Raw genomic sequence first — 11,530 nt, forward strand, 5'->3', positions numbered from 1 at the left:
CCCCACAAGTGCGCAGATGAGGCTGATGGTCTGGAAAGGACTCTGAGAACCTCTCCTCTAGACTTAACTTTCAGGTTACAGAAAGACAGGGAGAGAGGAACAAGTTAAGTAATAGCACAAAGAAACTATCAGAAAAAGGACAGGACATACAACATCCTATAAAACACTTGGGCAGGACTCTTTAAAAACATTCAGGGGGGAAAAAAAAAAGTAAAGGAATTGGGGTCTGTTCTAGATTGAAAGAGACCACAGAGACATAACACAAATACACAAAAGAGTCACTGGATGCTGGGTTGGGATTAATAACAAAAACCAGTCATAAAAAAATGTTTTGAGAGAGCGGAGAAAATCTGAATGATGATGCTCTTGTGTTAAGGGGGAAGTCCTCATTCCTAGTGCAGTCGGGAGTGTTCAGTGAGGTGTCGGGACAGAGCGCAGTTTGCGAGCGAGAAAAGTGTGTATGTGAGACACAAGGCAAATGTGGTAACACACTGACAGCTGGTTAAATCTAGGCGGAGGGTGTGCAAGCATTCATCATACTGTTATCCTGTACACTTTTCTGTATACTTGACAATATTCAAAATAATAAATAGTTGGAAATAAAAGTTGGAAATAAAAATAAAATAGTTGGAAAGAGGAAGAAAGCTATAGACATGCTCATTCTAATTTCGTGGTGCAATGGGAAAGTGGTATAGAGCGCATAGACACATACAAAGACTGGAAGAAAATAAACCCCAATATTAATAATGCTTTTTTTCATCATGGTGGGCTAACAGGTGATTTCTAATTTTCATATTTTAAAAACTGATCCGTAATGGGCATATATTACTTTTATAATCAGAGGCAATGGAAACACATTCTTTAAAAATTTAAATAAATGGGCTTCAAAGAAATCTCATAAGCAGGCCTGTTCCCTGTCAGCCCACAGACATGCTCAGGGCCCTTTGCAGACCAGACAGGCGTACTGAGCTGTCCTTCCGATTACACTGTCTGTCAGAACACCTCGAACCTTGACCCGAGGAGGCTGGGTGACTCACTCACTTGGTGCTGGGTCTTATTCTCCATGTGCCCCAACTTGACATTCACTTTATCCTGAACCGATCCCAGCTCCGCTTTGATCTCCTCCACGGTCGCCTCCAACTGATTCTCCAGCTTGTTGATCAGGGGTTCACATCGACAACCATTTATTGGTGCCTGAGAGGGAAACAAAACAGGAATCAACCCAACTATTTGTGCCTTCGACAGATCGGTTCTGAGTAGCCATCACGTGCCAGTCAGCACCACAGGGGTAGAGACCATGGGGACAGACTCAGTGTGCTCATCACTGTGCCATGTCCCATGGGCCAGACATCGGGCCCAGTCAGCACTGGAAACTTTCAGAGGGTAAGACATGGTCTCAATCCTCTGGCTGCTTTTATCCACCCACCCTGGGGCCTCAAGATGGTCTAGTTACCTAAGGATGGTGACCGCCTCCCTGCCCCGTTTGCCCGGGCCTAAGTGCCAGGAGCATAAATGCACTGTTTAAGTGGGCTGGGTCATATGGCTTCTCTTCAAAGCTCATGCTTCCTTAAGCCAATGCCTGAAGCAGAGAATAGCCCCCGGAAACAGTGTTAAACAGACAGCCTTGCTTGAGGCCTATGGTCCTGTGTCCTGACAGGGCTCAGCAGGTACCTGCATCACTTTCCCATCCTTGCCCCGGTACAGCGTGTAGAGCTGGTATGCTCTGAATTCGTGGGGAGGGGGAGGGGACGAACATCGATGCCTGGGCCTCTTTTTAGGATGATTATGAGCATGCAAGTTCTTCTGGTGTCCAGGCTGCTGGTCTACGGGTGGGGTGGGGTCAGAAAATGCTGACACCTGTGGGAGAGGAAGACACAACACCCCTGAACACTGTGACATCTGCACGACTGACACCCAGCCAATGGCTCCCACCTCACCCGCTTTGGGGCAAAGAACCCCTCCTTGCTTTGTCTCACGGCGTTCTACTCCAAGCATCACATGTCCAGAGAAATACATCAGCATGCTAACCTTGTGTCTGAACTTAAGCAGATTTAATTTCTGTGCTCTGGCTCCAAACCAGCCAGCCAAGGGATGTGGCTTTTTAGCTGTTGGGCATGACGCTATCCAGGGCCCTCTGCCAACCAGCCTCCCAGCCCTCTCTCGGCTGCTTTCACGTGCCTCCTGACCTTGGGCCTTGACTTTCTCCGCCTGTTGTCCTTTGCTTGGGGCTCTGGGGAGGCTGACAGGAAATCTTCTCTAGCCTCTTCTTTTCTGGGTGCAGCCTGTTCACTGCTAGGGGTGTCTCCTGCCGAGACACTTCCCTACAGGGAAAGAAAAAAGCCCAGAAACCTGTTCTACTTGCCCGCTTGGCCTTTTTCAATAATGGCATAAAATTCTGTTTGCAAGACTCCATCCACTACAGGACCCATGGGAATCTGCCAACGACAAATTTCAGACACAGGGGGCACTGCTTGGTGGTCTTAACATGTACACTTTTCCCAGTCAGTGGAGTATTTGGCATTTATTAGGTACCAAACTAAATACAATCTTCGGTCTAATTGTGTGTGAACTTCAGGAACCTACCACAAACAAAACACCTTAGCATTAGAGATTTCTGGTCTTTTGTATTTCAACAAAAAATCACCACACTCATTCTTTGAATTTGGACCCTCACAATTCGTAGTGGAGAGAACCCTCTGAAATGAAAAACACATGTTTCTGGTCCTTGTAAGAACTTTAATAAATTAATATGTACAATTTACACACACAGGAACTTAATCCAAGTTACAATGCCTTAGCCCTGGACACTGATAAGAGGATTTTGAAACAGACAGAAGAATAAGTACTTGGTATAAAAGCTTATGTGCCCAAAGTTCTCTCTCTATCCCACTCGCCTTCCTCCTGGAGAGCTGAGAAGGCAAGGTTCATTCCAGGGTGACTGCGTACAGATGTACAAGCTGCTCACTGCACGAGGGCACCTAACCAAGGGGGTGAGTAGGGACAGAGGGAACCGAAATCCAGCTGGGGCTCTATTCACCCCGTGTGCCTTTTGCTGGGCTGGTCGGCCCAGGGGGCATCTTTCTCTAATGTACACCAAGGAGTCACATGGGCCAGCACAGCCTCAGTCCATTCCCGAAGCGAAAAGAGAGGACGCAACCTACGCCAGTGGTTCTCCAACTTTAGCCTACGTCAGACTCACCTGTAGGGCTTGTTCAAACACTGATTGCTGGGCCCCATCCCAGAGTTTCTGATCCAGTGGGTCTGAGGTGAGGCCCCCAAATCTGCATTTCTAACAAGGTCCCTGATGATACAGGAAACACCACACTTTGAAAACCACTGCTCTACACAATTAAGAGCACAGCGTCCGAGAGGCAGTGCTGTCCACACAGTAGTGACAGGGCCGTAGATACGTGGGGCTAGTAACTATCCCCTCACGAGGGTGCTGGGGAAGATGGGCAACACACACACACAGGCACACGGTCTGAAATCCGGGAGGAGTGGCGGGCATGAAGCCAAAGGGAAAGCACTGACAGCAACGTGAAGAAACCCAGTGGAAAAGAAGAGACAGAGGAGGGCATGGCAGCCGCCAGATGAACCCCAGGAAGCAGGGAGATCATTCCCAGCCTCGGAGAGTGGATGGAGTTGGGGAGGGGCTGGAGGGCTACCCCCCACCTTGCTTTGTGCCACCTCATCTCTTGGCACAGACTGAGCTCTCCTCTCTTCCTTGAGCCTCTCTCTCTTTTTCCTCAGGCTCCGCCCACGACTGAAGCGCAAGACCTGGAGAAGGCAAGAGGCACTGTTACAAACCGGCGGTGTGTACAGCAGCCGCGTGAGGGAATTCTCCGTGGGCCTGGTACCCTCGGACCTAACAGAACGTCCAGCCGAGTGGGAGAGACCAAGCATTCGCATCAAACAGCACCTCCGACCACCTGTGATGCCTCCTACGTCTTATGCTCAGCACTTCAGGGGCCTGGACATAGGTCGGACCTGTTCCCTGACCTTGAGGGACTTATATTCTATGAGAATAACAACACGCATGCAAGTGCCAGGCCAGGGCTGCCAGCAGGCGTGTGCCGGCTGGGCCCAGCGTTACTCCAGGGAGCAGCCCTCACCTAGCCTAGGAGAGGAACATTTCCCCTGGAGCTCTGCGGTGCGGCAGTCCTGTGCCAGGCAGGGTCTCATCATCTTGGCGCACTGGACCCAAACTAGCCCATCAGATTTTCTCTTGGCCAAGCCTTACCCAAATCATATTCAATTTGATTTAAAATGACTGAGGTGCATCTATGATCCGTGATACCAACTGTGGGGCAGAAATCTCATCCCCAAAAGGGAGCATTGGGTCTCTGCCAAGAGGAGGAATGGATACAGGCAAGTGCATGTGGGGCCCTTTAGCCCCGGGATGGAGCCCAGCAGCCAGCTGTAGGATCTCTGGGCAAGTTACCTGACACCTCTGTGCTCCACCTTCTCAAATGTAAACACAGGGAGTTGTTGGGATTAACAAGACAAAGTGGATGGCTGGCGCACCTTGGACCCTCAAGGCTGGCAGGTGCTTCCCGCCCACCTGGTGCCTTGCAGCTGCTTCATTGGCAGAGGATGTTTAACCACAGATCTCGGAGCTGGTGGAAACCTTCACTGGCTCAGCTTCACATGCTTTCCCCAGCCCCCTGCCCCACTTCCAGGGTTCACCCCTTTCACCAAGGAGGTTCAGAAGGTGAAAACACTTTTGGAGGTCACACTATCTTTCATTTTATTGTCTTCATATGTAAATAGATAAGGGCTCTCTGAAGTTCAACATAGTATTTTTCTTCTTCGTTTCACCCTGTCTTCTCACGTTCATTATATTTCAGTGACACCAAAAAGAATCTCTATAGGCACTGGGTCTCTCTTAAATGGAAAATCCCTGACAATATCTGTCTGTGAACGAACCTGATTTTTAAACCCTATTCTCATCCCCTAAGCCAGCAGTTCTGAACATGTCTAGGGACCCCTGGGTCCATGCGATTAAATTATTTTCGAAACAGGAAGACAATGTGGGCCTTTCTCACTCTCGTTCTTGCATGACAGTACAGAGGCGTGTAGCAGAAGCCGCACACATGACATGGCCATAGACTGCATGCGGAAATAGATGAGAAGCCTGCTATCTTCTTTTAAGTAAGACAGTATGGAGATCTGCAAAAATGTAAAACAATGCTACTCTTCTGAATTTTTGTTTTGAAAAAACATTTTTTTCACAAAACAATGCCATTTCTGTTAACACACAATGGACTTATTTTTAAATGCATAAATAAATATCTTTAATATTTCATAACTTTTAATTTTAAATATGGTAATCACTGGTGGACAAACCTCACATTAACAAAGCTCTTTGTAGGCCTCCAAAGTATTTAAACGTGTAAAAGCGTCCTTAAACCAAAAAACGTCTAAGAACCACTGTACAGAGCCATTTCTAAGCTAAATTTACACTCACTAGGAAGTCGAGCCTGCTAAAAGGAGTGACTAGGGCCCATCTGCTCAGCTGGTTTATGGACTCAGAACAGGAGACAGCATCAGAATCAGCCTGAAATTTACTTTCAGAAGCACGTGCAAACCACATCAATCAAAAATGAGAAGTGACATACATAGGTCACCCAAACCAAAATAATCATCAGAAAAATTCCCTCCATAGACCATCTTATTAGCCAATGAAAATAACTTTGCATGGCGTACAGCCTTTCAGCAAACCATACATCTACCAGATGAAACCTCATCAATCTTTTCCAGTTCACAGAAGTCAGGGAATATTGATCTTAAAGCATTGGAAAGAAATATCCTTAGAACTGCTGCGAACCATTGAAATCCGTGGTCAACTAAGGTCAACCAAGGCAAGGTGATTTCTCATTTTGGACAAAACAAACAGTAAGGCTATTTCTGTAACCTCAGAACAACAGAACAGCAGGCATATACTTTCGTGCATATTCCACTTAGCATGTACAATTATATCAAACAAAGTTTCATAAAATATCATCCTATTTGCTACTGAATATGGACATGGAAAAACTTGCCTAAGTCATTTTTTTTAAAGGAAACACAAAGAATAGCATAGGAAAATTGTCCACAGTAAAGCGTTTTTCCCTACAAATTAATATCTGTGGGTTCCGGAAGACAAACGACAAGCGGGTCAAAGGCCCATCAGTCTTTGGGTGCCTGGGGCACCCTCCACCCCTGCAAGATTTGATGATCTTCATACGGTGGAGCACGGAGCTGGCTGTCCATCAAGCTGCCAAATGCTGAGATGCCAGCGAACTGTGATGGATTCTGACACTTGCACAGAACCTTGTACTTTTTGATCCAGGAGAGACCAGCATTTTCTATCAGGACTCATGGACTGAGTCCACTGATGACTTCTTTGCAAACAACTGGAGAGAGGAGTAGCCTTTTCCCAAAGGAGCGCTGACTAGTACATGTCAGGCGCTCTATGGACTTCTAGCGACCAGAGAGAAGGACCAACCCCACGGGCAAGAGGGGGATCCAATTTTGCAAACGACAAAAATCTTAACCATTTCCAGAAACTGCTAGTTATATATCAGGCACGTTTTTAAAACTTAAATGAAATAAAGACCATGGAGAATCCTGGGCTGGCTGGGATTAGGCTATGATACAGCAAGCTGGTGTCCAGAATTTTCCTCTGGCTCCCTGACACTTTATCTTCTTTCAACATTAGCCCGAATAAAGTGGAAAATCAATCAGTGTTTGCCGTAATGGAACAGAATTGCTCCGATTGGGAAATAACCTAAATGTCCTACATTAAGGAGACAGTTTAACAAAATATTGGATAGCAATAAAAAAGAGTACTGTGCCCCCATTACAATGAATAACGGCAATGACTGCAGTCAGAATATCACAGTCAGAATAAAGGGCAGACCACAAAAGCATGTATACATGGCAAGCACAATTATATGAGAATTATGTCTGTGGAAGGTAATATGAAGACACAAAAGTTATTTCAGGGTGCTGAAGTTATGACTAACTTATAAATGATCACTATTAAATTATTACTGAGATCATTTCTACTTCAAAGGGCATCAGTCATAATTTTTAAAAATTGAGTGATTACCAAAATACCATTATTCAATAAAAAAAAACTATACTTCACTGTCTTTAAATGGACATTTACTACTTTGTCTGCTCAGAATGGGCCCCTCCTTCCCACCTCTCTTTAGGAAATGCCCCTTGACCACAAGGTCGAATGCATGTAGCCATCTTCTTAAAGCCTCTGTCACACTTGTTCAGGGCTCTTGCCCCAAGCTCTCCAATCATGACCTTCTCCTGCAATGTTTTAAACTGGAACTTTTCCCTGGCTGAGGACCTGGGGAGTTATGACTCAGGAAGCTGGCAGTGACAAAACGATGCCCATGTGTGAAGAGCAGCCTGTCGGGCCTGAAGTCTCTGATTCCGGTTATGCTGGATGGCCACGTGGATTCCTGCATTTCCCACTGCCTGGTTCGTAAGCCCAACGGTTCCCTATTGAAGTCAGTTTGAATTGGCTTCAGTAGATTGCAACCAGAGTCCCAGTGACTGCAGCCTCCCATAAGCAATACAATAGGAAACGCAATCAATCCTACCTGGGGAGCTTTGGTGAGGAGAAGAGCAACTTCCGGATTATTGTGGTAGCGGGCCGTCTCCAGCGGAGTCTGGCCTGCCTAAGGAAAGGCACAGGGAGGACAAGTGAGTACTGGCCACCAACCCCGCACACATATAGCCCCTCTGCGATAGCGGCTCTCCACTTAGTCACACCACACCTACATGTGCTAAACAAAATATACATGATGTGGCCCTGTTCTCTAGCCTCATCCCAAAGAATGAGCCAAGTCACACCTGAGGACACAGCAAGAGAGGTTAAGTGCTCACAAGTAAGTAGGAAGTGTTCTAAGAGGCAAAGGTCTGGGGCACTGCCCACCGAAGAACGCTTCTGGAGAAGAGATGAGGGAAGGTGAAAATCAGACGGGGTCAAGGTGGAAGACTTCATTGAGGAAACACAAAAGATCATAAAATCCAGGCAAGCAATGGCTTTTCCCTGGAGAACAGTCAGAAGACACCTGGAAGGGCAGGTGTGGTCCCACCAGCCTCAGGAACTGGACTGTGAATAACAATTAGGGAGCTATGGCCATAATTGAGGCTCAAGGGAGATTAAGCCAAAACCCAAGAGCTGATAATAGTGGGATTCAAAGGACGAGAAACGTGTTCAAGGCATCATGGGAGAAGTACCATGAGGTAGCGCCCAATACATGTACTGGAACTGTGAGGAGGAAGAAGGGGAAAGCTACCATGTTTCCGCAAAAATAAGACCTAGCTGGACCATCAGCTCTAATGCATCTTTTGGAGCAAAAATTAATATAAGACCTGGTATTATATTATATTATATTATATCATATTATATCATATTATTATTATATTATATTACATTATATTAATTATATTAGTTAATTATATTACATTACTTATACTACATTATATTATAAGACCCGGTCTTATATTACAGTAAAATAAGACCACGTCTTAAATTAATTTTTGCTCCAAAAGACTGGGGCATTGAGGCAAGGGAATGGGAAGGGCTTTAGAAACCATTGCTGCAACACAACTTACATTATTAACAATGGTCCCATCTGCTCCAGCTTCCAGTAAGATTTTAACCACCTTCTTGTGATTTAGGGAAGCAGCAATATGAAGTGCTGTGTCTCCAGCCTGAAATTAATCATAAGAAAACCTTCTCAACCCCATCTGATCATGGCCCACAACCCTCCAGCTTTTCATCCCATGGCCTGGTGGTGGCTTTTCAAAGCCCATCTAAGATTTGCTGTAGACTGATAGGGGGCCCTTTGCTCAAGTGTTATGTGGTTCTTTTTAAAGACCGTGGAACTAAATGAGCTATGCACAAATATCACATTCCTTTCTGGCTGGGAATACCAGAAATTATAGGATTAAGTGCAGGGGGGCAAAGTAATGCTGAGCTGGGGTTGTTGAGAATGGTCAGACCTGGAGCCTTGTATTGAGGCAGGATGATGGGCAGGTGGCCAGGGGACAGCAGGCTAGCTATCCTGGAGCTCTGGACCACGTCCTGCTGCCCAGACAGGAGAGAGGGCAGAGAACCCCTGGGTGTCTGAGTGCTAGAATGAGCAGACACTGCGAAGACGGCTACTTCTACAGGCACCTGTGGGGATGCCTGGGAAGGGACCACTGGGAATCATTCTCCAGGCTCAGGGTGTTCTTGGAACGCCGTGAGTAGGTAGAATCACTGGGTAGCATCACTGAGAATCTGTGTTTCTTACCACCAGCTGTTTTCAATCTTTGACCAAACAGCTTATATTTTCATTTTCTTTATACAAAAACTGTTTTCAGACAATCAACTATGAAAGGAGGATATGGACAAATGTAGCTTGGTGGGCCCATTCTAAATGCAAATAGTAGAGTTTTTTAACCCAAAATAGAATGATGTAAATAAGTCAGGTAAATAAATATAGAAGTAAAATAATTCATTCTTTCCCACCAGGTGATCAGGTAAAGCACCCTGACACCTTTTTTCCTGGGCAGCATGAAAATCCAGCCATCCCCGTGGCTTTCTTCCCCCAGTGAATAGTTGGGGGAAATGTTATTTCACTGCTGAGTCCCTCGGTTGTGTGTGTTGGGGGTGGGGAGCTGTGCAGCAGTGGTTGCCAACCTTGGCTGCATGTTGTAATCAGCTGGGGAGCTTTAAAAGCTGCTGATGCCTGGGTCCTACTCCCAGACATTCCAATTTAATTGGTCTGGAGCACATAGGTTGGGCATGGTGATTTTTCACAGCTCCCAGGTGACTGAAACATGCCACCAAGGTTGAGAAGCACTGTGTAGGGGTAATCTGATGAACTAGAAACCACTGGAAGGCTGGAGAATGACAATTTATTTAGCTAGATCAGTGATTCTTAATCCTCTCTGCACACTCAAGTCATGAGCTTTTAAAAAATCCCATTACCTAGATGTTCCGGTCATTTAAACTGGGGTGGCATTCAGGAATGGTGTTTATAATTCCCCTGTTGAGTCTTATATGCAGCCAGGATCAGAAACTATTGTTATAGGGATACTTAATCTGAAAAACAATTTATTTTCTAAATCTCAGATATATGTACCCAACCTCAGAAAACACACACAATGCATCACTTAGGTATCAATAAATACCAAAACAACATTTAAAAAAATCTAAATGACTACTGAAAGATAAGCCCATTTCCATGGCACACTGTAATAATCACAGCTTTATTTCAAAATCCCATCATACGGCACAGATACAGGTTATGTACACAATGTTGCAGAAACCAGACTCCATCAGCTCAAATACAGCAGCAGTGCAAAGAGCAGAACTCGAGTCATGTGACGCCTCATCCCCCTGCTTATTTACTAAGCCACATTCTTGTGGGTTTCCTTTGTAAAATCACATTTAAAACAAAACCTGCCTCAGGAGCTCCAGAAAATGTTCAATATGCAATGTGGTGATATGCACTGGAATGAGAAGGGCAGACTCCCTCTGGGAGGTCACATCAACCAGGGCCACAGGAACTAGATGGAACACCCATGCAAAGGCCTGCACTGGCCTAAGGCCTCTTTGGGGAGAGGCTCCCAGCAGCCTCTGCTGCCGTTTGCACTACCACACCTTTTAGGTAGTCTTGTGGGAAGGGGGCCCAGCAGCCATGGGGAGGACGCATGCACTGACCTGGTTCTTTTCATGGACAGAACAGAAAGCACTGAGGAGGAGCTTAATGATGGACAAGTGATTATAGCGTGCGGCAACGTGCAAACAGGTGTCGCCTGCCTGCGGACAGAAATCAAACTCTAAGCACAGTCTGAGTGGTTACAAAACAAAACAGAGAAAGTAAAAAGAAACTATCATTCAAAAGCTGGCAGACGAGCATATATTCTTTAAGAGGGTATCGGCCTGAATTACAAGCATCTCTCTCACCACAGATGTTTCACTCCCGGACTCACAGCCCTTCGCTGCTATCTGTAGCCCTGTTCATTTTCCACCATGTGCATTCCCTGCTTTCAGGTTTCATCCGCTGGACGCCAGCAGTTCCCCACAAGACCTTCTCAAGAGCCAAGGCAGGCTCGCTTACCCGGATCTTGATAAGAATCCACTGAGCCCAGCCTCTCCTTACAACCCAAAGGCTCTGAATTAAGACCAAGCACAGTTTGGAAATGAGCCTTTCACTTCATAGATCTATCATGGCTCTAAGGACAGGGCAAGGTGTTGCATTTTAAGATCACATCCCACTGTAGTCGGACCCCAACATCCCATATGGAGCAATGTAGTCTGGGAAGCTGATGAAGCAGGAATCACTGGGCATAAAAAAATAGACTCAGAAAAACTCTGGAGCAGGGTCTTCCTTTGTGGTCACAGGCCAGACTGCTCCCAGGGACACAACAGCGAAACTGGAGACGAAGTCGTGACATTCTGCAGTGCTTTCTTGACACTTTTATTCTAGATATCTAGAGATGGGAACAAGTTAGCATAACGTTCTCTCCT

General features: G+C 46.0%; 1 protein-coding gene across 6 annotated transcripts in view; it reads right to left on the reverse strand.

The window, feature by feature from the left end:
• Positions 1-11,530, reverse strand: part of ANKRD6 (ankyrin repeat domain 6) — a 170,034-nt gene that overhangs the window by 7,499 nt on the left and 151,005 nt on the right. For 3 of the 6 annotated variants that reach the window (XM_081045204.1, XM_081045206.1, XM_081045203.1), the window contains 7 exons: positions 10,721-10,819; positions 8,623-8,721; positions 7,602-7,679; positions 3,673-3,777; positions 2,187-2,321; positions 1,672-1,857; positions 1,042-1,194 (listed from right to left, as the gene is read on the reverse strand). In XM_081045204.1, coding sequence (XP_080901330.1) covers positions 1,042-1,194; positions 1,672-1,857; positions 2,187-2,321; positions 3,673-3,777; positions 7,602-7,679; positions 8,623-8,721; positions 10,721-10,819 — 855 coding nt within the window. The remainder of the gene's footprint in view (positions 1-1,041; positions 1,195-1,671; positions 1,858-2,186; positions 2,322-3,672; positions 3,778-7,601; positions 7,680-8,622; positions 8,722-10,720; positions 10,820-11,530) is intronic. The other 3 variants (XM_081045205.1, XM_081045207.1, XM_081045208.1) reach the window with 3 other exon arrangements.

This window comes from Rhinolophus hipposideros (assembly GCF_964194185.1).
Source record: "Rhinolophus hipposideros genome assembly, chromosome: 3".
Lineage (NCBI taxonomy): Eukaryota > Metazoa > Chordata > Mammalia > Chiroptera > Rhinolophidae > Rhinolophus > Rhinolophus hipposideros.